Genomic DNA, 27,218 nt, shown 5'->3' with positions numbered 1-27,218 from the left:
GTATTGTATTGTATTGTATTGTATTCTATTCTATTCTATTCTAATAATTGGCCCAAAATAGAAAATATGAGTGATATGATGATGTTGTGCGACAGCCCCCGGAGCACTCACCTTCCCGTGCCCATGTGACAAGATACAATTAATTGCACTTAACAGCAAATACTGCAATTAGTGAGCTCATTTTTTTTTTTTTTCCAACAGCCCTACTTGACACACATAAATTTAAGTGCAGTTGATTTGGTGCTGCTTATACACGTTAAGCTCTCACCATCTGGGCTGGTTAATTGGGCCGCGAAGCAAACGACGTCTCCCACCACCAGCCTGTGGGCCTCATGGGGATTAATGGCGTGCTCGACGGCAAGTGGTACGTAGTCGGCGACGCCCATGTTTTCACTGTCCCACACTGCAAGAAGGGTGAGGCCAACGTTGACCGTCCGCACGGTCAGAGTGTGGTTACTCGGCCCAGCGCCGACTTGCACCAGGTCATCTCTGCAGGACAGAAGCACAGTTTTTAAATTATGGAATTATTATGCATCCATCTTCTAACCCCTTATCCTCCACATCAGGGGCACTGATGTCAATCCCAGCTGACATATGACAAAAGGCGGGGACAGGTCGCCAGTCCATCACAGGACTACATAGAGACAAACAACCACCCACTGGGTCACAAACACCTACAGTCAATTTAGAGTGTCCAACTTGCCCTAATCCCCAAATCTGCATGTTTTTGTACTGGTTCTTCTTGCAGCAAAGGCAAGATTGCTAACCACTACATGAACTGTGTGGGGCGGAATTAATATCCATCATTCATATAACTAATCACAATCCATTTTTATCCGGAACTTAGAAGTCAAAGATAAAAATAAAAAATACTGCATTATTTATAATTTCTTTCTAAAAAGAGATAATTAGAAATAAACACTGGAAATTAGTGTTTCAACATTATTTGTTCATCTTAACGCTTCAATTTCATGTTTCTTTTTCCCCAAGAAGAAATATCTTGCTTTACACCTCGATCTCCAGAGTACCTGCTCTGAACAAATGATACCAAATTGCTCCAGACACAGATACTGGTAAAAATCCAACTGGCTGCTTGGAGACTCAATAGGATCTAATTGTGTTTTAGTCCCAAGACCATCAGCCCTTTACTACTGCTGCTTTTGATACGTTTCCCCTTAAATTGCCTGCTAGCACCTGGAGAACAAGGTAATAGAATCTATTTATTGTGCAGACAGATGAAGGAGTCCCTCAGTGGGAGCGGAGCAGTGCTGCTCTCTGTCCAACACTCCCATTAATTTAGCTCACTCATTCAGGTGGAAACTACTCCATCTGAAATGAGGATCAGCAGAGTAAATTAATGTTGTGAACTCCACATACAGTCTGCCTCCAGCACCAACCGTGACCTTCGACTACCCTGGTTGTACTATTAGAGCTTCTGCTATTAACATAGCGATGCACACAATATGGGAAGTATGATGCATCACAGTACTGGCTGTAGAAATCGATATCACAAAAACAGACCATGTGAAATACAGGCAAAAACTACATTTAAAAAAAAAAATCAATATTGTGTCACAAATCCACGTTTGCCATGTTTACAAACAGATCAACGTAAAATAAAAATGTCACTTTTCAACCTTTAGTTGTAGGCATGTCATTTTTGGATTGACCCGACTTGAAATAGAAGTCATTAGGTTATGAGGGTGTGTGAGAGTGAGGGTGCACAAATAGACCACTCAACAGAAAGGCCGGAGTACTCGCTCTCTATATATAGCCCAGAACAGCAGGATAATAGCTTCTCAACCTTGAGCAACTAAGCAAACTGAAAAACATATCCTCCTTCCTCCTTTGCCTTTCTCAAAGCCAAGTGCCACTCATGGTGAATGCATGCATTCAACTAATTCAGTAAATGGCAGCATCTCTAATGAGAGGTTGTGCAAAGATTGTGAAACCGACCTGTTTGTGGAGAACATAAGGTGAGAGCTGGAGCTGTGCAGGGCTTCTCCAGTGCTGGCGTGGAAGTGGACAGTGAAGGTGAGGACTGCGCCCAGTGGGAAAGCTTTCAGACTCTCTCCGTTGTGTGTGTGAAGCATTGGACTGGTACTGAAGTGCACATAGGACACGGGCACCACCTGAGAAATAAAAAGCAGGAACCAGTGTGAGGGACAAGGTAAACTGATGTTATCCAGCTATGAAATCTGCGATTACCATATTTGTCCCAGTAAACTTTAATTAAACTTTCAGTCTTTTGTATTACTTCCTATTATTACATTTTCTATAGTTACCATAATGAATTAGAATAATACAGCAACAAAACACAGCTCAAAATTAGCACAGATGATACATGGTTACCATTCAACATACTGACAACATTCTGTACAAAGATGCAATATAAAAATCTATAGCCTCATTGACTTTAAAATTAAGCTCAAATTCTAAGTGAATTATCAAATTCAGTTAAAATTCACATTTATGCGGTTCCATCCACTGCTCTTCAGGAAAATATGGGAGTTAGTTCACCGTTATAAGCAGTAGGTGGCACAACAGTGCAGGTCACCACAAAAAAAAGGATAAATCTGCACTTCCTAGTTACTATCGTAGTAATACTTGCTTCTTGCACTAAGTCCAGGAATATTGGGTTTCTCTCAATAGTTTTTTTCACTGAAGTAAGCTGAAGTGATGTTGCACCCCCCTTTATTCAACAAATCTATTTCCGTAGCTCCGATTTACATGTACATTTAATCAATACACCCAACTCCTCCAGCTTCCTCGAGCATAAAAACCTTTAAGCCAATATTTTGTTTCTATTTATGTTTATTAGGCACAAATCAAAAACGAGCATAAAAACAACATAAATACCCGCGTTATGACAGCAGAAAATGTCTCTTGTGATTTATCATCAGTGATTTTGTTATTTATCCATTTACAAAACAAATTCAAACACAAAGTCAAATTGGTGGCTTTAATGCTTACTTCAAACTCTTTTCTAGTCAGAAATTTATAAAAGGAAAAATACCTAGATAAACAGTGGGTGAAAATGTTCATGCAGTGGCTCTTAAAACTGACCTTCACAGCGAGGATGAGAGTTTGATTGACACCAAAGGTCTCTTGTGAGGTGATCAGCAGGGAGGAGACGCCGGTAAGTGAGCCAGAGAAGAGGAAGCCTTTATTGTCCACTTGAGCAGTGACAACCTGGTCAGGACAATTCAGCATCCGATAGGAGAGTCCACCCACACCATCCCTGAGACAAACATTCTTTAAAGTTCTTTCATTTTTCATTGCTGAAGAAGTCCACATATTCATTTGAGCATGTTCAAGAATGTTGTTTATGGCAGCTGCCATCCGTATTGTTTCACTACTTTACCTTGTACGTGACATTAAAGGAGGTGCTTGTGACTCACCGGTTTGTTTGGAGTTTGAGCGCCGAGTTGGGAGCCATCAGTAACTCCCCAGCCTCTACTTCAGGGTTAAGCATCTGCAGCTTGTCATAGACCTTGATCAAAGTGAAATGTTGAATCTCCAATTATTAGAGATTTGAAGTCAGAGGCGCTTGGCTCTAACTTATCTACAGTCTTATCACTTCACAAAGTTTACAACTCCTGATATTACAACGCTCAGCAACTTTGCCACTCTGCTGCCTTAAATGTCACTTGTTGTTTTTTATTATGAAGAAGTAGCGAGGGGACAGGATCAAGATGAGCAAAGAAGTCCATAAACCAAGGCTGTAGAGTATATCTACATATCATATATTGAATTTATGATACTGGTCATCACACAACACACACAGACACAATATTCACTGAGGTTTTTGTCATGTATAGCCTCTGAGAGCCACAGTGTTGTACCTGGATCTGGATCTCATCTCGGAGCTCCTGAAGGTTGCCTATGATCTGCCCAGCCTCAGGCTGCAAAACTCTGAGCACCACCTTCAGCCCCGTACGCCCTCGAGTTCTTCCAGTCACCCTCATGCCAAAGTTGTGCTCTGACTGGAGCTCCACGTTAGCCTGGAGGAGACCGGTGCCATAATGAGAATTGGAAAATATAGCAGCAGCAGCAAATCAATCAAAGAGACGAGAGTGACACAAGGAAGCAGAGACAGGACAGATGCTGCTTCCTAATCATACTGTTATGCAGGGACAGCTCATCTAAAGTCAATTTGAAAAAAAGTCAACAACACAGAGCAAAAAATAGGTACGGTTGAGTGGCAGAAACTGTATGAAATACAAGAGCAAAAACCCTACATGAATGGTACCTCAATGTGTCTTGACTGGACATCCAGGATGTCTCTCTTGGTGGTGGACCAATGGAATGTTAGCCCGGGTACAGCATTACCAAAGGAGAAGGGTGTTTGACTGTTGGTCAGACCCATCACATATACAGGCATCTGGAGAAGTAAACAAGCTTAATCAATGCAATCAGAGTACAACCATCCATGAAGGCCCTGTCCAGACCTGGTGTTAAAATCCGTCCACAGCGTTAACAAGTGTCCACACAGATCCGTCTTCCCTGTACTCAAATAAACACTGACTTCACGTTTTGGTGTGTTTGCAAGGACAAAATTATGTTTAGAATGTAAAAGATGTGTCTTTGGCCATTGTGTTTGTGAGTCTGTGTATTAGTGCAAGTGGAAGAGACAGAGAGAGGAAAAAGAAGTCAAGATGAGCCAACTGTCTAAGATTGTAAGATTTTAACCATTAGGAAAAAAATAAGTGGCAGTGGCTACAAATAAATTAACCAATGGGCACCGACTACTGTAAAACATTTCAGTTGGGAAACTGCAGTATATCAGAAGACATCAACGGTGGAGGCAGTTGAGATCACTCAGGACGGATCCTAATACCAGGTTAGTTAACTGCAGTACCACTATAAGACAACGTGTCCTGAAAAGAAGTCTCACCTGTGTTCCCGTCTTCATTCTCGTAATGGGCGTTCTGATTCGAATGCCTGTCAAACGTACAACCTCAACTTCGACTTGATCCTAAAGAAACAAGACAATGAGCTTCTCTGAAATGGAAAAATGGAAGTGAGCCGCACACATGTCCACGTCCATCTGCATGTGCAGCACTTACCTGAGACACAACAACAAGCTTCCCAGTTTCTGCATCCACAGCTTGGACCAGTCCAGTCACTGTGACATTACCAATGTCAACACCCCTGACATGTCCGATGCCATTAACAGAGGCGATGTCTCCATCAGAAATAGAGAAAAGGATATTGGACTGAGGCTGAGGGCCACCCTCAGATGTGATCTGCACATGCCCCAAGGAATGAAAACAGGAAGGGAACCGTTTAGAAATTGGATTCAACAATGAAATCTAATCTAACCCTTAGTTTTAATCTAGTGCAATTTGTGTGATTAAACATTAACCATTCCAGAAATGTTATCATTCACCAACTTCATTGACATATAGGAAAATCCTAAATATGAGTTTGAAGGCTGACCGGATAAATTGTTATCATTAAACACGTTAAACGGGGCAAAAAATATTTTAAAAAAGGGACAATTATTCTGAAAGAGAAATAATTGCAAATTATTCTTTTCCAAAAACTTCCAGTGCATCCTTTCATGCATGTATCTCATGCAATACAATATGATCAGACCAATTTGAGTGAAGATTTCCATGATAAAAGCAAGCTCTACTAATCAGAGACATTGCCAGTATTACTTCTTGACATTTTTTTAAAATATCAGAGACTTGTGACTTCAACTGCAGCATATAACATCGTCACCAATATTCTTTTCTTACATAACCACACTGCTATGCTCTATTAGGGTGCTTCTTGGATAAATAGCAAATGGTTGCTAATTAGAGCTGGAGTTGAAGTGAAGTTGATATGGACGTTTGAACCAGGAGCAATTAGGCTAATGTTATATTCTAGAAAATTACGAATTTGGAAAATAAAGTGAAGCTGAGGTGAACTCTTGTGAAAAGATCAGTGTTATTACGCACATACCTGCATCATAGCTCCAATTAAAAGGGTCACTTTCCTTGGGATGAGTTTAAAAGGTGGAAACACCTAGAGATAAAGAAATACAAGTTTCAGTATGTGCAACACATTCAAGAGTCAAGAATTGGAAGTGTTACATAAGGTCAATCAAATATTATACCTCAATTTGCTGAGGTGGGGATGAAATTTTTCTCCCGTTTTTATCCAAAACAACAGCCGACAGTGTGGTCTGACCTATTGAGACACCTTTTACCAGGAAAACGGCTGTATCATTTTCTGCAGACTCTGCTAATGGTCTGCAAAAAAAAAAAGAAGACATTTAAAACTTAGATAATCAACTTACACTGCAAGTTCTTAAATGTTTCACCATTTTCCCTCCCACCAACTTACATTAAAGAGACTATAGCAGACGCTGCCTTGAGTTTTAGATTCATGAAATGGAAATAGCTGGCAGGGAAGGGCTTCTTGTTATCGTCCAAGACTCTGATGTAAGCTCTCACAGATTTGCCGATCTCCACCTGGAATCGAGATGAATGACAATCGTCACTGGGGAGATAAATAATTTTGCAAGCAGGGCCAAACCTTATGATATTAATACACGACAGGGTATCTGACATAAAAACTGAGGGAAAAGGAGCGTGAGAAGAGGACAAGCATATTTAGTGCTTCAATTTCACTGAGGCATTTCATAAATGTGTGGTACTAATAATAGGGATCACACCTAGTCGAGCCAGTGCCTCGGACCATCAGACATGAGGGATTTATGGGGATGAAAACTGACCTTGTCGACCACTCTCACGTAAACCTCCAGGATGTCAGAAACATGCACTGTGGCTTTGGCTGGTGCCGGAAAAGCCAGACAAAGGTCGTGAACCATCACCTTCACCACTCCAGGGTGAACAGGAGAGACCTGGATACACACAGCGAATCAAATAGGTACTTACATTTCCACAATCAAGCTCAAGAAAACAATCATTGGGTTTCATAATATTCATACAGCATATTTTTCAGTGTATTCCCCAGACGTAATCACGCACAAATCCCCGCCCAGATGTTCTTTCTTACTTGAGCTGCTCCTTGGGCCTCTTGGAACACCACATCCACCATCCCATTAACACTGGTATTGACAAAAAAGTGTCCTGAACCCTCTCGCAGGGCCAGATGCGCCTATAAGACAAAACATATCAGCGGCTTGTGAAAGAGCAAAAAAAAAAAGAGAGATAAACGACTAGAACAATTTCATATCTGAAAACTGTTCCAGTTCATGTTTTGTGTGACATCAAAGGAGACCTCACTCAATCGGTAAAATCCTCTTACACAGGTCACTAGCTCTTATTTAACCCTAACACCTGCGACTATATATCACACAGGATTAGTAAAGGCACACTGAGCAAAGTTTCCACTTTGTCTCGAGCCAGAGTCAAACAAAAAAATGTATGATCGTTCAATAGTAAGCTTCACTAAAAGGTGCATCTGTCACTTCCCATACTAAAATGTAGAAATATGATGCAGCACTTTATTCATATGAGACCACAGGACTGATGGAACCCATTTCTTACCCGCACGTCAGGGTGGTTGTATATGGTCACTGTGTCAGGAGAAACTTTCACATCTTCAACTAACAAGAGCTCCAGAGTGGCAGAGACCGGGGTCAAAGGGTCATACTGTGCAGAAGAGGAAGAATCAAGATTATGGTTACGTAACAGATGTGGAGCATAGGCTTCTTGGGAGCCTTTGCAGTAAGTCAACATATTTTCAATTATGTTTCATTCAGCCACTTCTGCTTTTAACAAGGATGTTTAAAAAAAAAAAAAAAAAAGATATTGAGCCACTGTTTTCACTTACTGGACTCGGGACTTTGGCTGCAGTTAGGTGAGAAACCTGGTAACCCACAGCCGTCACTGTAATGTCAGCAATGCCTGTCTGATGATGGACAAGAACTGTCTGACGTCCTGCAAAGGATGAGCAGCAAATACAAAAATGTCAACCCAACTTATCATAACAAATCTACAAAAACACACAACATATTCCCAGTTTGTCATCTGCTCTTCTCTTCTGCTGCCAGTTGCCTGTCAGAGCTTTTCTCCTCTGTTTTTGCCTCATTACTTTTCAAAAGTTTAAACAAAAGTCATGTTAAGCAAACAGTCCACACTCTTTGAAAAACAAAACAAAATGAAGAAAAAAAGATTTTTTTTTTCTGCCAAGTAAGAATGTTTCACCATGTAGTTTCATCTGTTTGTTGTTATCCCTGAGCAGCTGAAGCTCCATCGGCATCGTGGGCTCAATGCTGGCCAGCGAAACCTTTGTTGATTCCCACAACAGGCTCAGTGAACTGAAGTTGTCAAACTTTCTCCCTTGTTGATCAAACGCAGCCAGGTCCAAAATAGGGTTACGGTAATTTGACACAGGTACCTAGAAAATAAGAAACGCATCATTTAAGTGCATTTAAAGCAGTATAAATATGTCTTCTGAATTTGTCACCCCGGTGGAAAATGTGTGACTAACCCCCTTGCCTTCACGCTTTAGTGTGGACCAAAGCAGGTGAACGTCACTTTTGTCAGTGTTTGTACAGAATATAAACGGAGGCAATTTAATAATGTACTGTACACGAACACAGAAAAACTGCAGCCTCACCGTTCTGTGTCATCATCTCTTACACAGTGAACCTTTAAATGACACACAGACTGTATATCAAGTCTTAAGGTATAAAGACTAAGAGCTCTCGCTTGATTTAAGTCAGTACACATTATACTGGTCTCAATCACTAGTTGCAGGTGTTCTTGAAGAGAACATGATGTAGGTTTTTTAAATGAGGTTTCCATTTAGAGGACAACAGATGATAAAGAGCGTCACTTTTGAGGTGCCTGGTTACAGGCGACGTCTATGAATTCTCGGTTGCAAAAGCTGTCATGACGCTGCTCAAATTGCCGATGTCAAGGCTTCCATAGCAGAAGACTACATTGACTTCTTACGTACAGTCTCAGCTTGGTGTCGAATGACAGTGCATACATACCACTTGTTTGTTCTGCTGCAGCAGCGGGCAGGTCAGGTCCAGCTGGGGACTGGTATACACTGGGACCAAGGTGAGGCGGGATGGAGGAGCACATACAAACTTAACCTTTGCCGACTCCACGGCAGGATAAGGGTTGGTTAAACTGGGCTTGTTCCCCACCATCACCTCCAGCACCTGAAAAAAATAAAATGACATTAATATAGCAAATAGATGCCTATTTGATGGCAGAAATAGAAGAAAATAGGATTAGGATTTAAGGAGATCCCACCTGCTCGCCCAGGGCCCTGCATGTGGCTCTGACCCAGTGCTGGTTGTGGGCTGAGGGATTGGTCAGCATAAGGGTGACACTGGCCTTATCTTCTGGAGCCAAGTCATAGAAGAACTTTGATGGCTCTAAAACCCACGGCCGTGGCCCGCCCTCGAATAACATGTCTTTAGAGGATCCCAAAGTCACCACCGCCACAGATACGGGGTCTATAGCCTGCAAAATAACAATTCATTCATTCATTCATTCATTCATTCAAACCTTGTATTTATACAGTTGCAGTTAGATAGAATAGAAATAATTTATTCATCCCCGAGGGGAAATCGTTTTAACACAGCAGCAAAAAAATACAAAACAAATATTTAACATAAAATGTAAAATGTACAATAGTGAGAAAAAAAATATGATGATCAAGACCATCAGGAAACCGATTTTAGAGAGAAAATATAATGGCATGGGAAGAAATTCTTTATAAGAGTGGTTATTTGAGTAAGAGTGGCTAAAAGCAATGTTAAGCTGAGAAACACAGTTATTACACAGCTGAGAAACAAAACTGGGTCAACCTTTAGCCGCTGGGGCACTGCAATTGAAGAAACATCTAACACATGTCTGCAATATTTTGAAAGACACTACACAATCCCATGATAAACAATATAAAGCCTAAACAAGGTATGGAACAGTATATCACTACCTGAACATAACGTGCAGGAATTTCCCAGCTTTTGCTTTGCAAAGAAATTATGTTCCATGATAGATTTGATCACCTCATCATAACAATGTTATACTGTTAAATTCAGTAACTACCACGAGAGCTGAAGTTGATTTAGAGCCTTTGCCGAACTATCACCAATACATCAAAAGCAGAACAGTGTAGAAACTGCATAATTAACATGCATATAATGCAGAGGAAACCCAGGAAGAAGGAATGTTAAAACGACCTAATCATCCCTCTTCTGCACATGTATGACTGTGTGGATACAGTGTGCATTTGTGTTCATGAGTGAGTTTGTGTTCCTCTGCAGACAAAAGCAAATTTGTGCTTTGAGACGATTTAAAAGATTAAAAGCAAATCATAACAAAGACTCACGGCGCACTTCAAGATTTTCACACCTTGCCACGTTGCCAACAGCTTTAAAGACTATGAACAATTCCCAAAGGAAATAAGCAGTGGGAAAATAAACTGTGGGGGCTTTGGGAAGAAAACATTATGTGTATAAGTGTTTGCCTCGAAATTCATGGTGAGTTAAATTCTGGAAGGACAACACATTTGGACTCACTTTGAGAGGAAGAAAGGCAGCAACAGTGATCTTGGCACTGAGGTGGACGTTGCCATGGGTGTAGCTGACTGTAAGCATAGTATACCCAGGAGCCAGGGCCTTGGCTCTCACCCCGCTGCAGTGGTCCTGGCCGGGAGCAAGCCTCCCTGAATCAAAAGAGAGAAAGCCACAACGTAAAGAATACATTGTGACACATTGTCATTTTTATACACGTTTTTTTAAATGTGCGCATTATAAACCCTGGAGGTTTTCCTGGATGGAAGCAGTAACAAAATGCCACTGTGTGTGAACAGCTTCTGGTGCTCTCAATTTAACAAGCAGTGCCTTATTTTCCCCTTTCTGTGGTGACCCACCTCTTTTAGATTTTTAAATGGCTTGTATTCTGGCTTGATCACAATGTCACACAATATGTGGCATTGAGTAATTTTCTCATCAATGTAGAGATTAGATTACAGGATTTATTATTGTATTCTCTTTAGTGTGAAACTCCAATAGAAGAGTTTGAAGGATGGGATACCTGACCTGAGCCTGGTTTCTGACAGAAATGTTTAATTTATAGTCAGGTCAGGTTCAGTCACATTGGCCTAGCCAGCTTATTTGACACACTGTGCAGTGTAAGAAGGCAGCAGCCAGCAGGGATTGTCTGAACAGGTAGGATTTATTTTTAAAGCTGTGGACATAATCTTCATAATCTATATCTTTGTATGATTAAAACTGAAATAATGTAATTCAATCGCAGATTATTTTAGCCGGAAGAAGAATGGAAGAGGTGACTGTGGTGGACTCGGGCTGAGTTTGAACAAAACAACCAGTCAACCAGGTTCAGACAGAAAAACACGACTTATCTGTGCACTGATACAGCTCGGAAAGAATTACATGAATTATGTTAACCACACCAGCTTAAAATCCAGTGGCCAAAAGATGTGATGAGACATAACTCATATCGACTGACAGTGATTGAGGAATGAGTCCTTCACTCAGCGCTCGTCAACCTGGGATTCATGAATGACTGAAAATGTACCGTCCAGTAGTTGAAAGACACCATGGGTTTCCTCTTCAACCTGCAGGTCAAAGTGGGAGCAGTCGCTCAGCATAACTCGCTCTTTCTCCGCCTCCCCCAGCAGACCAAAGATCCTAAGAGGCAGATTCAGAACCAGACCCACTGTGGCCTCGACTCTGCAAGGAGCAAAGTCCATGGCCACAGGCTCAACGACGTACACCTGAGGAGAAAAGAAGACATGAAGAGTGAGAATGACTGTCACTGTTGTTACCTTTAGGCTATTGGTTTTTAATTCCATATCATGGACAATTTTCTACACCACAGACATACTCAATTAAAAACGCTGCTATTCTGCTTCTTCAGATCTGTGTGGGTGTAAATTTCATCAGATCTGAATGATAAAAGTCTTGCAACCCCACAACTCTTTTGAAAACTGTTGCGACAGTGAAACAGCTTTCAAAATGTTAAATCGCTTCAAAGAGGAGTAGAAATGTGAATTCATGACAGACCCATGGCTTGTACCATAAAAAAGCAGCAATGGTAATTAGTGTTTTTCGAGGCTTTTACAATAAAGAAACAAGAACTAAATAAGTTGCAAAAAATAACGTATAACATTAACATATAAAATAAACTTTAAAATGACACTCACTCTCCTCCATCCAGGTAAGCTTACCTTCATTTGGCCAAAGTGCAGTGGGTTGCGTAGATCATGAGCATAAACTACACTGACGCCAATGTCACTGACTGTGGTCATCACTCCTTTCACAGTCACTGTGGCGACAGCCGTGTTTGAGGAAGACCAGCTGAAGTTTCCACTGCCTCCTGTCGCCTGTTACAAAACAGACCAGAACAGAAGTCGTCATGTGCGCTGTCATTTAATTTTAAAGACACAGTGGTAAAAAAAAAAAGAAGAAGCCACTTAAAAATATCAACATTTGACAAGATAACGGCAAACTTTTTCATACATGATACAAAGGGAATAACTACCTTTATTGTGTACTGATAAGCTCCAACCTTCGGCTGCCATGGAAATGTGAGAATACTGGGACTAAGGATTATAGGGTTATAGATTTCCACATCTTGTTCATTGTGGACTGGGTTGGCGAGTGCATGGATGTTTCCACGCTGAAACAGAACAGAGGCAACAGTCGACAGAGAGTTCAAGCAACAGTGATGCTGCAAATGGAATACAGAGAGATGGGTTTAAGTTGCAAATGGACTCACTTCATCTACCACGTTTTTTAGCGTTGCATCAATAAGGGTTAGGCCGTCTTTGAGAGCTCTGACCCGATGGTACGATCCATTCAGGGAAGACTCCAGGGGTTCAAAGTACTCCGCGGGAAAGCCAGTGTCAATGCGGACATTCTGCAAAATCAAAATAAACCACTCACAGACTTTCACACTCATGTATTTTTATCAGTACAGATTGATTTAAACTTCACTGGTTGGCTAATAAAACATTTAAAACAGAACAGAAAGGCTCTTCAATGCGTATAAACCCTATATCAATTATTAAGTTGCATTTGTGTAAACAATGTCACTCATAACCAGAGCAAATAAAAGTGAGCAAACAAAAAAATGATGTCAGTAAACCAAACAAGAAAAGATGTTCGACAGGTTATAGAACTACAGAACGTGCTCTAAAATGTGAAATATTTGATTTTATCTTCATGTAAAAGCAACACAGTACTGGTCAGAGTATTGTGTGTCAATCCATGCACGTTCTCTGGCAACTGACAAAGCTTTAACTCTTCTATAATTCTTTTTCCTTAACATGTGTGAGTTTTGTGAAGCACACTTACATCAGAGAGGTAAATTTTGTTGCCGGATTTATCAAACACTTCAATGGAGATATCATATATTCTGCCTGTTTCGAGGACCCAGCTGTCTCCAGGATGAATTTTAAAACCTATGAAGAAGAAGATTACTTTTATGCACTGACACCCCATGAAACACTTCATCTTATCAATTGTTTTGTTTTGGGATTCTTTGGAGTGGGTACAAACCTAGGTAACCTGGTTCAACCACATAAAGAGTGCTGTTGGGAAGGCGAGACACTCCTTGCATTCGAAGGCCTAAACAAGTGCTATTAAGGAAACGTTGGGTATATTTGTTGAAACAAAAAAAATAAACAAGAACTGACTAATAATTCCATTAGTACCTTTCAAGATAAGTTTAAGTTTAATCAAGTGCTCTTAGAGAGAACTAAACTTGGGCACTGCCTCCAGATTTTGGGAAATCTGGCCAGTGAGAGACTTTGACCTATCACATGGCAGTATACAGAGAGTGAGAGTGTTTAATGGGCCAAGTCCTGCAGCTAATTTGTGGTCAAAGGGTTAAATAAAACACAAAACCTTTTGTCAGGAATATGTCCACTATATGTTGATACAAGCACTTCATTTAATGAAATATTGCCATATTTTAGTGTATTGATCTTTTCCTACAACCCTACTAAGGAGCTGCACTTACACGGCCATTTGAGGAAATGTTGAATTGCTAGAATTGGCATCTACTGTCTATGCTGCAAAGAAACCTAAAAAAGAAAAAACTAAGAGAGAGTCGGACAATCAAATGCATGTCCAGAGATGGAGCGCTAGCTCTGCGTCCTCTGTCACCTCAGAAAATGTGAACATGTGTCCATGCTCATCTGGTGGGAGGGACTCAGGTCAAACATCCTTAACGCCAAAATGCTTGTATATAATGACAGCAATCGTCACCAATCCTGACGACTGCCGCATCAATTTTACCCAAAAATCACAATTTTGGCTAAAATCGCTGGTATTTTAATCTGATTCTGTGTTCCTAGATTAAAACCAAGAATATTGAGTGCTTTACATTGTGCCATTGTAATAAATGCTATGGAAAGTGCACTTCATCAGAAGGATACTCTTGTGATCCAGCACCACGTTGATGTGTCCCAGCTGAACCGCTGTAACCGTGGAGATGCTCTGGTCCAGACTGGCTATGGCAACATCTGGGTTTCCGTTCGGGCCGATCACACTGTTCTGAAGGTGCAGCTCATATTGATCACACGGCATCGAGAGCTCTGGACAAACATGAGAGAAACACAAATTAACTTAAGTATACTACTTAAATACGACTTCATGTTTGAGTGACGAGCTCAGCATTCTGTAAATATTTTTTTTTACTTTTATAACTAAGCTTAACATCTTTTTTTTTTTAGCTAATGAGATGTGCGTACGTTTGTGAGTGAGAGTGTGTGTGTGTTGAGAGAGGGGATAATGGCATTGGGTGACTTACGAGGAGTATTAATGGATATGTATCCTGCTTTTTATGACTCTTATAGTGGTTTTATGCATATTTTACTTTACGTAAAGCACATTGAGTTTCTTTGTAATGAAATGTGCTCTGTAAATAAAGTTCCTTGCCTTGCCTTAAGAGATGACTTCTCTGCTCTACACAGAGATTTAAAACTGGAAAGGAAAAATGACAGATACCAATAACTCAACAACCATATTTCCTTTTTACATATTAAAAAGGTAGTAAAACAGATGCTTGAGCTAGGAGTTCACCAAAAAAAACACTTAAACATAAACAGTTCGACAGTGAAACTAAACAGAGGCAGACCTGCGATCTTGCCCTGTCGTATCTTCAGGACTTTGTATCGGATGGAAGTTCCCGCCAACAAGTAGACGTCGTGAGCAGGACTCAGCAGGATGTTCTCTAAAATCAGTAGCCTCACCTCTGCAGCGCCCACATCCTGTGACACAGAAACCATGGTTACAGTACAACACAGATTCAGCTTCCCACCAAAACAAACCACGTTATACCACGGTATATAATGTCACACATACGAATCTAAACTGCATATGACTGATGTTTATGTTTTTAATACTTCCTTTGGTTGGTTGATAGTAGCTTATTTGAAGGATTAACTAGGATAAAAAGGTTCATCTTGATGAAAATGCAAGCTACAGCTTCTTTAACAAGACAGAAATAAAAATAAACTCTCATTACCGTTTATAAGGCAGAAGCTATTACTTTTCTGCAGTATTTTGCTACTTTAATCTGCATCTTTGGAGATGGGCTATTACAAAGAAGGTATAATGTAGATACAATTTAACATCTTACCTTATACAGAGACTCTTGAATTTTGGCTTTTAACTTAGAATGTCCCGTTTTCAGTCCCGACACCAAAATAATGTCGCCTTGTTTCCCAACACGCTCCATTTCAGTTATGTACCCAGGGGGCGTGTAAGTGGACTCAGAGAATTTAAGTACCCTTAAGAAAAGAGATAAGAAAATACACAAGACACTCTAGTCAGTATAGGCCCTGGCATCTGACATGAACAATTACTCATTTTCATAGGAAGAGGAATCAAGAAGTAAAAGTAAATACGTCACACTTCTTAAAGTGTGGCAGGATTTATGGTTCAGTGTTGGCAGATGCACTATTTTGTCAACTTCTGCTTTGCAAGTAGTTTAAAAGTCCAGGCTGCTTGGTAGGGTTTAATTATAGCAGTAACACAGGGATGCTTACCGTAATGAATTGTAGGAGTCTGAGAATCCGTTCACATCAACATCTTTCACTAAGGTCCAGTCAAACACCAGACCTGCAAGGGTGCTGAAGGTGTTTCCTGTGATATAAAATAGCACAAGTTAGTAGTGCCATTTCCTTCAGCCATAAGACATAATGAAAAACAGAGAATATTTATTTATATAGACATCGCTACGTGTAATATAAGCCTGAGGTCGCTACTGTATGTTTGGGTGTATAATCGATGCTGTGAAAATTTTCTGAAAGCGCCTTGTCACATTTACAAAAAAAAAACAAAAACAAAAACATAACAAACAAACAAAACCAATAGGCATTTCATTACAGGATGCATGCTGTCCTTTCCCAATTTACTCTATCCAAGAAATCTAAAATGAACCTTTTAGGCCAATGCAAACAAAAACAAAACACCAGGCCCTGAAGCCATCATCAGAAAGAATCAGGCTGTAGCTACAGCTCATTAAACTAAGTATGTTTGCCCTAAATGGAGCCAGTCTAACAGAACAAACAGCCACCGCACAGTCAAAGACAGGGGGGAAAGAAAAATGCTGCCAGGAGCCAGTTCAGTCATTATGCTGTGAAGTCTTTAGAGCTGCAAATCAACAACACAATATGGACTCAGAGGAGAATGTATTTATATTATGGGTACTTATGTAAACTCATCTCAAAAAAGGTCTTGAGGGAATATTTATACACGCAGACAATAAAAGCACCTTCAGAGTCCAGTGCATGAATTTTGAGCTCCAGTGGCGAGTCCTCAAGATGCAGCTCTCTGGTGGTCGACACTATTTGTATCTCACTGATGATGTCGACAATAGCATCACAGCGCAGTACCTGTCCCGTAACTGCAAATGAAAAAGGGGAAAAGAACCATAAACAATAAATGGTGTGTGTACAACACTACAATATTGCACTTTGATTCAACAAGGAAAAGCTCAGAAAATAAACGTCTTGATATTATTAAAAAGGCATGGGAACAGAACTACAAAGGCAGAAATATTATGTTTATTTGGGTCAAAAAACACATAAATCTAAAATCCTGGCAAAAACACTTCATAAGTACGGGTGGAATAAGGAAATGGAGATTAAATGCTACAGCATCCTCTGCTCTTGGCAGAGTGTACAATGTGCTCAATCAAGACAAATGTGTCTTTCCTGGTCTGCTAAGTGAGCAGTTGCATGAGTGGCAGATTATATCAGATTAGGCTTTGATAAACCTTAAACAGCTGGAAAGAATAAGCCCCATTTAAAGTCAGTGACTCTGGTCACAGTCAGTCTGACAGTGATTATTTTTTTATTATTACAAAGAGACATTTGAGATGCATCTGCGAGGACCAGTGTGTCTGATTTTCCTGATTACAAAGTAAACGCACACAACGGCCGCTCATCCACAACAGACCAACCGTGCCACAGAGCAAAGAGCACTGTCATCCCTGTCTGTAACTTCCATGTGGCCTGTGTTTTAAACTAAGACCACTTCAATAGATTACGGATTTGAATAGATTGTCAGAGTTTCCATTTTTCACGAGATCAATTCTCCAGGCAACTCTATTTCACAAAAACTGTGTTTCCACACAACTAGGAGTGCAACAAGTAACCAATGTGAAGTGGCTATCAGTCAATCAATAAATGGACCACTGAATCAAAGATCAGCTCTACTTTTGATGTAATAAATTAGTTTAAGGGCGGTGCTATGTTGTTACATCCTCACTGCATTTTCAAACTCTCATAAAATACTTAAGACATAAGAAAATGAGAAAATGAATGTCTCTGTTTTACTTTATATTATATTACCTCATCGCTTGCTCACCGAGCTGACTCACAGAACTGTATCCACTTTGCTCGCCAAGTGAAATTGTAATATTCATTTTGCTCTCAGTGTTAGAGAGGCTTTGCAAAGTTAATACATTTCAAAGTCTGGCCAAAAAGAGTTGAGTTTTCTTTCTTTTCTGAAGTGAGGCACCGGGTCCTGGGTGTGTCCGAATGACTTCACTTTACATTTACAAGGTCAAAATGGTTTGTTCATAGATTAGGCCTCTTGTTTTTTTACTAACTGCCTAAGGAAACACAATGACAGGTGGATAGTTATGAAATGATTCATGTGTCATAAAATGAAAAAAAACAAAAAACATTATGTTGTCATCTATCCGTTTGAAGGTGGTTAGGGTTAAGGGTTAAACCCTTCTAAATCGTCATTGATAAAGAATGTCTATATTAAACAAATAATTGCATTGCATTAAAATCCTGAACTGTTCACATAATAAAATGTACCTTCCCTGAATCATATAGTAGCCAATGTATGTACATATGCAGTACATACAGTACTACCCATCAATCGTCCTTTATGCTAGACTCTCTTTGTGTCTCTCTTTGTGTCTCTCAGTGTAGTGGTGTTTTGTTTTCATGTTGCCCGGGCTACATTACCACACTGCACATTGGGAGGTGGGTTTTTTTTTTTTCAAGACAGATGGAGGCAATGACATTGTCGGACTAGTAAAGCGTGACAGCTGCAAAGAGGTTAGAAGAAGTCAAGACACAGACAAATTTGGTTGTGCCATCCTCTTCCCCGTGTCTCACTCACAACAACAGCATGCGAACGTTGAGTGAGCATTGGCGAGAATGAGCGCTGAAAGCGAGGAGATCGCTAGTAAAAAAAAAAGAAAAAAAAGAAGATACACTACCTCGTCAGTATGGCAGTCTTTTGGTTACTTAAAGTCCGACCACAGTCACACCAATGTTACCCACAAATTACGCCAGACGACCGTACCCACCAAGAGTTTATTACTTATAATCAACAAACTTATTCTAACATCTTTGTTGCTCACACCCCCTGGATTACACGTGCTGTACGGCACAACCATCAACATCATACTATTTTCCTCTGTGTGGTCTGATTGATAACTGTAATGATTAAAATAAGGAAGGAGGAAAGTTTATGAGTTTAGAATAAAAGTGTTAAAGTTAAAATATATATTTTAATTATTATTTTTATTAATTCTTCATTTTTAATAGATCATGAAAAATTATAAATAATAATCGATATCGATCAATATGAAGTAGTTATATCGTGATATGCTTTTCAGCCCTAAAAGAAACCACCAAAAAAGAAATATTTCTGGATTATTATAGTATTATTGTTCTTACCGACATCTTCAGCCAAGATGATGCTGGTCAGCCTGGAAGGCTGGGTGGAGAGAGCCTGGAGAACAGCTTTCCTGGAGCAGCCTCTGCTTCTATCTTCATCCACAGCCTGAACACTAGCTACCTCTGGCCTGGTAGATGACCTGGAACCAGACAAAAATAAAAAATAAATGATTGATAAAAAAAAAGGGAATACCTCAATGCGTATAAACATTTCATCCTTTGTTCTATTGTCATTTAAGAAAGTTATAGCACAATATTTTTTATTTAATTGTTGAATTGCCCTTGCCTTCATGCACACATTCAATATAATCAGCTGAACACAAGAATTATAATAAATAGATAAAGATAATAAATAGTGTCAAATATGAATGAACATTAACGCAATAATAACCAAGATGACTTTTGCTAGATTTGCCGTCACTGGCTACAGCAAACAAACCACAATCAATAACCTCCAAGTCTTTTTAACTGACCCGAGTTCAGCTTTACTTTTGAACTTGCTGGACCTGATTCTGTCTGTTTGACTCAAACACTATCAGTAAGTTACACACTTTTCATTGTTCACCATCCCTATGCAATGTAAAGACCGAGGTTCAGGATGCAGACAAGTGTGGAAGAGGCAACATTAGCCCCATTACAAGTCAATGAGCCATGAAAAGATTTGAAAGCTGTTATTCAAGAAAAATGTTGCATGGCGTTGCTCTACAGTAACGCATAATGTCAGATTTGTTCTTTGTGGAAGAAAGGAGATATGAACATCTGATGTATTTCTGGATTAATCAAATTTAAACAAGTTAATAAAAATGAGTAATGAATAGGGCTGGATAAACAACAGCGGTATGTACTAGAGACGATACTCAGAATTGGATATTCTGAGTATGTACAGGATATCAGACAGATAGACAGATAAAAATATAAAGTTCAATACAATTATATATTGCAGGCTTCACTATTCATAGACTGTAAAAATGTAAATAAAAATCAGTAATAGCATTTTAGCTGAGTCATGTTGTGGGCTGTTTACTTCTGTTTTCTGGCAGAAGAATATTTGTCAAACAGATAATTATGCTTGGAAATAGCTTGAAAAGGCAAACGTTTGAAAGGTTTTAAATGACTGTATATATATACTGTATGTATAGACTGATATCGGTATCGGGAGATACTCAAGTTTGAGATATCGGTATCAGACACGAATAAAGAGGTATTGTGCCACACCTAGTATTTATGCTTTAAGGATCATGGATGATGTGAATGTTATCAATGTTTCTGATTGGTACAAACACTGGGATCTGGGTCAGTCCAAGAGGAGAGCATTGCTCTTACAATCAGAATCCACGCCTAACGGCAAATTCCTACATTTTTTTGTCTATTATTTATAGTGTCAAACCCGAGTAAGGAATCTATTTCGGGTAAGACATTATGGATACTTGTAACTAGTAATACCAATGCATATGTTCTGTGAAGAACAATAAAACCATAAACAACTATAACGTTTCAGACTACAATCAAACTTTGCTCTATTCAACAGGTTAAAGGACAGACTAAAGAGAGACTTGGGTTACATTTGACAGCAGTTGGGTTACAATAATTTATCAGCTATTAATTTATTACTAAAGTCATGACCAGCTAAAAACTGACTAATCTGTCTGAAAGTTTGTAAAATACAATGAAAAAAAGTTAATTGAACATTGAAATTGCTTTTTAGTGGATGGTTGTTTGTCTCTGTGTCCCTGTGATGGACTGATGACATTTCCAGGAAGTAACCTGCCTTTCACCCTATGTCAGGTGGGTTTTATTAAAATGAGTGTTATTAGATGTTTATTCAAAATCATTCAGCCCTGTGTGGGGGGGACGGGGGGTGGACAGGTTTCTGCAGGTTCTCCGCCTCCCACAGTCCAAACCTATACAGATTTGGGGATTAGGCAAATTGGACACTCTAAATTGACAGTAGGTGTGAGTGTGAGAGTGGATGGTTGTTTTTCTCTGCGTCCCTGTGATGGACTGGCAAGCGGTCTAGAGTGTTCCCCACCTTTCAACCTATGTCAGCTGAGATTGGCACCAGCGGCCCTGCAACCCCTCATATGGAGGATAACAGTGACAACAGATTTATCAAGAAAATAACTGACAGGTATGTATGCAGCACTGGACCGCAAGCATAATACCTTATTATATTATACACTGCCTGGCCAAAAAAAAAGTCGCCACCTAAAAAAAGGGTCACATCATCGGCATTCATTCACTGTGGCATTGTTTCCATAAGCTACTGCAATGTCACAAGATTTATTTCCGTCCAGTGTTGCATTTATTTTCCACCAAGATCTTGTATTGATGATGGGAGAGTCGGGCCACTGAGCAAGGCCTTCTCCAGCACATCCCAAAGATTCTCGATGGGGTTAAGGTGTGAACTCTGTGGTGGCCAATCCATGTGTGAAAATGATGTCTCATGCTCCCTGAACCACTCTTTCACAAGTTGAGCCTGATGAATGCTGGCATTGTCATCTTGGAATATGCCCATGTCATCAGGGAAGAAAAAAATGCATTGATGGAATAATCTGGTCATTGATTATATTCAGGTAGTCAGCTGACCTCATTCTTTGGGCACATAATGTTGCTGAACCTCGACCTGACCAACTGCAGCAACGCCTTACCTATTTGCTTAGTTAAATCCAGGTGGTGACTTTTCTTTTGGCCAAGCAGTGAATATTAAGCTATTGACTGACTGTACGAGTAACCTCATTTAGTAAATATCAACTCATAAGTCCAGTAATGCAGTTTTGGACTCTACTGTACAACCTCACCATGTATTGTTTAGTGACTACAAGCCACTAACCGAAGGTGTACTGTTTACAGAGTGAGTGTACAGCACTGGTTAAGACATGTGGCGTGAACCACAAGCACCATGAAACATGACACTCCTTCACAAAGCATGCGTGACCCACTCCTCCTCCTCCTCCTCCTCAGTTTTACGAGGCAGACTTTAACCGTTTCACTCACTCACTCACCATCTGTAGCAGCCTTCAGTGGTTTCCAGTGTGAAGTTAATTCTTGTACTCCTGGCAAGCGGCAGCAGCACTTTGGGTATATTTAGCTTCGAGCTACCGTTAACTTCGGCGGCAGTTATGAATAACAAAAGCCAATAAACTAACACCGGCGTCATATTTCCGCTTCTTGAGATTGCGGGGATTGAGAGTAACGGTCGAATGAATGAATGAATTAACTGTTGAGTTTCTAGCTAAACTTTGTCTGTTATTACCATAGTTTTTCGTCTGTTAGTGTGGCGCGTGTGTAACGTTAATGTAAGCTAACATCGCCACAGAGGCTATTTCTTAATTCAAACCCCACGTTGTCTTCCTGCTCAGAGACAGCAGCCACATGATGATGATAATAGTCCTAGTGTCTGTCCTTCCTGTCCCTCTTGTCCTCCGCTCTGTCTGTCTGTCTGTCTGTCTGCCTGTCTGTCCACGAAGACGCTTTCGGAGCACGCGACGCAAATTCAAGTTAGCTTGAAATCTTCAAAGTTCTGCGTTAGCTCACACAGTTAGCACGCGATAGCTCAACTTCGGCATGTTTTGCACAAATACCCGCCATGAGCAATAATTGGACTTCCAGTGTGCATGCCGGGAGTGAGGCTACGTCATGCGCAAGGTTGCCACGGACGATGACGCTGTCTCTTAAAGGCACAATTCACACCAAATGTGTTCACGTCACAGAACCTCACTCATTCACCGAGGTATATCAGACTTAAATATTTCATGGAACAAGTCAGTAATCAAGGATATAGTCAGTCTTGTACTTTAAAGTGAGTAAAAGTCACTTTTTTTATATTACTACAGTAAAAGTCTAAATCTATATGACATTTACTGTACACAAGTATACAAAAAGTCATTTTCTGGTATAAAGTTTACTTAAGTTTTAGAAGTAAAAGTAAAAGTTGCTAGAAATATAAATAACAAAGCAAATACAGTTACTTTACGAAGTACTTGTACTTCATTACATCACAACACTGCAAGTAGTTTTTTGGGGGGGGTTTTAACCTGTATGTAACCAGGAAAAAAAAAACAATGAGAGTACAAATAATGCGTTATTTCTGTCTGTTTTTTGATATTCCTTGATTCACTTTGCATCATGAATGTGTTTTCATTGTGCACTTTTTATCATTCTATATCAAAACAAACACTCTGATTATGAAGTTCTGTGAAATATGATCACAAATGTGTTTTGGGTTTTTTTTGATAACAGAGTAACGTGATTTAATCTTAGCTCATATTGTCCACCCCACATAAACAGATTGGAGTTTTTTTCAGCCCCCTCCTGACCAGACTAGATGTTCATTGGCCCCCAGGTCTTTTTGAATTTGAGACTCTTAACTTAAGGACACCCTTTGGGACACTGTCATGTAGGGGCAGTTGAGTACTTCATTGCAACCTTTTTTGATTGGACGGGCACCCACAGAAACAAAGTTGCAGGGCACTGCATCACTTTTATCCACTAGAAAGGCAATCTTTTAGATATAATCCCTTTTGTAAAAAAAGAAATTTGCCTTACTCATGTTTTTACCACTGTTAGTGCACGCCACAGCATATAAACATACATATCCGCACATAAACAAACACAGTACTAGCAGAAACTCAAATATTGTAAGAGGATTGCAAAAACTAGAAAAGTTTAAAACAATAGTTTGCAGGGGTGTTGCAATAGGGTCAGTAGAGCAAGCAATTGCCTGGAGCCACAACCTGAGATGGGGCCCCTGATAAACAGCTGGGTCCCTTCTTAAGCTATGCATATATTAGAAATTGTGTTGTTTAACTCCAACTTGAACCATATCCTGTGACATAAAGTCAAAAATGATTTATGTGCTTATGTTGCACATGTAAAAAAAAACAGCGCGTCAGCTCCTGCAGACCATCCTGGTTATTGACAGTTGTCAATAAAGATTAATGAGAAAGCTCCCAGGCACAAGAGCAACAATGCTAACTAGGCAGAAGTGCGCTGTGCTGTTGATTTGTCAGCTGAAATCACTGTGACATTGAACCGACACTGCTGTGGCGATGTGTCAACAGAAACACAAATATTTTTATTCACTGTGATGAGATTTCACTGTTGACGACAAGAGTTCGCACAGGAAAACAAATGACTTTCCACATTTTAAACCTGTTTATGATTCACATGTTTGTGTGATTCTGTCTGATTGTTTGTTTGTTTAGCACTGACAAAAAATGTACATGTCACAATATTTATTCAACCTTTATTTAACCACATAAAAGACCCAAGACCTCTTTCACAAGGGTGACCTGGCCAAGAATGACAGCAGCTCACGTCATAGTTTATAAAAACAGGGAGATAACAGTTACAAAACAAACATTGAAATATAAAAGTGCAAGTAAATAGACAAATACAGTGCAGGAAAAATATGTTGCCTAAATCATTTATACTTTGGATCTCATCAGAGCAACCAGTCACTTTTTATTTTTAATGCACAGACACTGGAACTACAGGTTTATCTTTAATTAGTCAGTCCTATGTTTTCATGTGTGCAAATAATTGTTTTATTTATCTATACTCATGTTTGGGATTGTATTTATTGCTTTATTTACCTCTTTGTTTATTGTCTGTTTTTGAATCTCAATTATTTATGTTCTTTCATTTACCTGCTCGCCTGGCCGCTGTAATTAAAAAAAAAGGATGTTTTTGTATTGTATTTGTAAATGTGTGGTGGCAGATTATCAATTATCAACAGACATAAATATCAAATATCAAATACCCGCCTTCACTGCAACTTTGTATGACTGAAATTAAGGCATTTTAACATTTGGTTAACAAAGGCGACTGAAGAGTATGTGTAAACTACTGTAATTTAAAATGTATTTAACCATCATAATATTATTTCACCTAATTATCATTAAGATTAAAATCTTTCTTTTTCAAGGGGGAAACCAGGCCAGTGTGGCTCTCCATGACAAGGTAAAAGAAATTACACAACAGAAGAAATTAAAGGACAATAACTACACAATACCAAGTCCATCTTAGAGATATCATCTATCATTTTAACACATTTTTTTAATTACTGACAGGACAGCAGCTTCAACGAGGGGGAGAGAAGTGGGCAGACACGCAGCAAAGGACCTGCAGGGCATCAGCTTTGCCAAGAGAGCTACATGGTGCCCCGTCAATGTTTTTAACTAACACTAGGAGCCAACTTAATTTATCTGTATTGCATTTTTTGGATGCATCCATACTAAGTTTGGCTGTCTGGATCTTGGACATCATTTTTTTTTAAACATGCAATGCTCAGCTATTCACCTCTAGGTGTCACTGACAACTACCTGTAAGTTCCTCTCACCCAGGCTTTGATGGCAGCAATGAGTAGGAGTAGTTGGGCACATGTTTATTTTATTGCAAAAAAGAAAGGGAAATGGCATCAGTTCCCTATAAACAAAGCGGCGTTTAACAAAACAAGTGTGGCCGACTGAGAACAGGACTGAAAATGAGCTGAAAGGCAAACATGTTTGAAGTAGTAATACAGAGTGAAATCACAAACTAAGCTCTGAAACCATCTGAAATCTAATTTCCCCCGTCGTCTGTTTGTGAGTGAGGTCACTCTCTGGCATTAAATTCAGATTTGAGACAAAGCAGGAATTGTGAACAGTAATGTTTATTGAACGTTCCGAAATAAATTGGCTGCATACTTTCGGATCCCTCCTCTCATCCGCTTTGAACTCATTACAGCGGTGCCGAGCCTGCGCTTTCTGAGACAGGAAAAATGCACAGCTTGATTAGCAGACACAAATGTGGTCGTGGAAGTGTTTTTACACCACGCCGCTTTGTGCCAAATGTGACATATTGTTTGCGTCAGAGAGCATTAGTGATAAAAGCCCATCACTGAGTGGTGCAGGGTTCCATCGCATTACAGCATTCACAACAATACACACTGTATATTCACACTACAGCAGTCTATTCTAAGTCCGTTTCACTTTTTCTGAAAGGTTGAAATGAGTGAAACTTGAAGGGACAGCGCATTGTTTCTTATATTGTGACAGGGCCTCTCTGTGTGGGCTCCGGAGCCACTTTTGTTTTCATCTTTGTACCAAATCAATGGCAGCGTACGTACAATTGATGTTAGGAGTGAATGATGTAATGTCTGAGACTGTGGAAAACAATACCTGAATGTCACACACTGTGTCTGTGGGACTTCAGCGCCGGACGCTCAAGTCTAGACAACACACGGGGGCAGTGCCAGGCAGGACTCTTTACAGCTGAATAGATCTTTATTTGATTTCCTCAGTTCAAATCAGGCAAACGACGACTGTCAAAGGAAAGTCCTCCGATGGTTGCAAGACTTTCTTGTGTGTGAGTGTGTGTTTGAGGCAGTTAAATGTCATAACCTTTAAAAAGCAGTGATTATAGCACATTTTAATCAGCATGTTTCCCTTTAAGGTTGTCCATTCAAATTCCAGTGCATTCTTACTCACTCTTATCTTATGTTGGGTAATATTATACCATATAATACTATTTGAGGAATCAGGAATGTATGTGTCTGTATGATTATTAGTGAATAGAATAGAATAGAAATCAAGAAAGCAACTACCACAAAAATAGAGGTGCAACATCTGCTCAGTGCAAAAAAAACAAGTTTTAAAGAAACACTGGAAACAGTGAAACAGACAGAAGTGGAATATTGGCTCCAGGTCAAGTCAATTTTATTTATATAGCCCAACATCACAAACACAATTTGCTCTAAGGGCTTTACAATCTGGGAGCGGTGTCACTCACATGTACAGAAACAAATTCAGATGGTATGTACAAACTCCATTAATTAATTATTAATGATTTCCCTCAGACATTTAGTTTAACAAAAAAAAGTTTAATACATATATATATACATATATATACATATATATATATACATATATATAAAATAATAATAATAATAATAAGTTAAAAAAAATTCAAATCAAATCTTGTAGGTTCATCGTCCATTTTGAGAGCTTGGGCCTCTCGATGAGAGAGTGTCATTTATTTTTCTTTCATTTCTGATCAATCTAAATTGAGACTTA

At 39.6% G+C, this 27,218-nt stretch overlaps 1 protein-coding gene across 1 annotated transcript in view; it reads right to left on the bottom strand.

Moving 5' to 3' along the window:
- The window catches only part of nup210 (nucleoporin 210), a 32,994-nt gene extending 10,201 nt beyond the window's left edge, over window positions 1-22,793 (bottom strand). Inside the window, exons 1-32 of the mRNA XM_044038811.1 lie at window positions 22,167-22,793; window positions 19,165-19,304; window positions 16,734-16,865; window positions 16,006-16,102; window positions 15,597-15,747; window positions 15,093-15,225; window positions 14,392-14,550; window positions 13,511-13,579; window positions 13,307-13,413; window positions 12,729-12,869; window positions 12,492-12,629; window positions 12,178-12,333; window positions 11,526-11,724; window positions 10,505-10,650; window positions 9,231-9,443; window positions 8,963-9,136; window positions 8,169-8,361; window positions 7,795-7,901; window positions 7,509-7,613; window positions 7,015-7,116; window positions 6,731-6,859; window positions 6,340-6,467; window positions 6,110-6,245; window positions 5,956-6,018; window positions 5,070-5,249; window positions 4,898-4,978; window positions 4,253-4,384; window positions 3,846-4,004; window positions 3,402-3,493; window positions 3,067-3,241; window positions 1,957-2,132; window positions 269-489 (exon numbers count right to left, since the gene is read on the bottom strand). Of these exons, the coding sequence (XP_043894746.1) occupies window positions 269-489; window positions 1,957-2,132; window positions 3,067-3,241; window positions 3,402-3,493; window positions 3,846-4,004; window positions 4,253-4,384; window positions 4,898-4,978; window positions 5,070-5,249; window positions 5,956-6,018; window positions 6,110-6,245; window positions 6,340-6,467; window positions 6,731-6,859; window positions 7,015-7,116; window positions 7,509-7,613; window positions 7,795-7,901; window positions 8,169-8,361; window positions 8,963-9,136; window positions 9,231-9,443; window positions 10,505-10,650; window positions 11,526-11,724; window positions 12,178-12,333; window positions 12,492-12,629; window positions 12,729-12,869; window positions 13,307-13,413; window positions 13,511-13,579; window positions 14,392-14,550; window positions 15,093-15,225; window positions 15,597-15,747; window positions 16,006-16,102; window positions 16,734-16,865; window positions 19,165-19,304; window positions 22,167-22,321 (4,489 nt within the window). The 5' untranslated portion in view covers window positions 22,322-22,793. The remainder of the gene's footprint in view (window positions 1-268; window positions 490-1,956; window positions 2,133-3,066; window positions 3,242-3,401; window positions 3,494-3,845; window positions 4,005-4,252; window positions 4,385-4,897; window positions 4,979-5,069; window positions 5,250-5,955; window positions 6,019-6,109; window positions 6,246-6,339; window positions 6,468-6,730; window positions 6,860-7,014; window positions 7,117-7,508; window positions 7,614-7,794; window positions 7,902-8,168; window positions 8,362-8,962; window positions 9,137-9,230; window positions 9,444-10,504; window positions 10,651-11,525; window positions 11,725-12,177; window positions 12,334-12,491; window positions 12,630-12,728; window positions 12,870-13,306; window positions 13,414-13,510; window positions 13,580-14,391; window positions 14,551-15,092; window positions 15,226-15,596; window positions 15,748-16,005; window positions 16,103-16,733; window positions 16,866-19,164; window positions 19,305-22,166) is intronic.
- Between the last annotated feature and the right edge of the window lie 4,425 nt (window positions 22,794-27,218).

Source organism: Solea senegalensis, linkage group LG11 (assembly GCF_019176455.1).
Source record: "Solea senegalensis isolate Sse05_10M linkage group LG11, IFAPA_SoseM_1, whole genome shotgun sequence".
NCBI classification, from domain to species: domain Eukaryota; kingdom Metazoa; phylum Chordata; class Actinopteri; order Pleuronectiformes; family Soleidae; genus Solea; species Solea senegalensis.
This window is presented reverse-complemented; position numbering and strand designations above follow the sequence as displayed.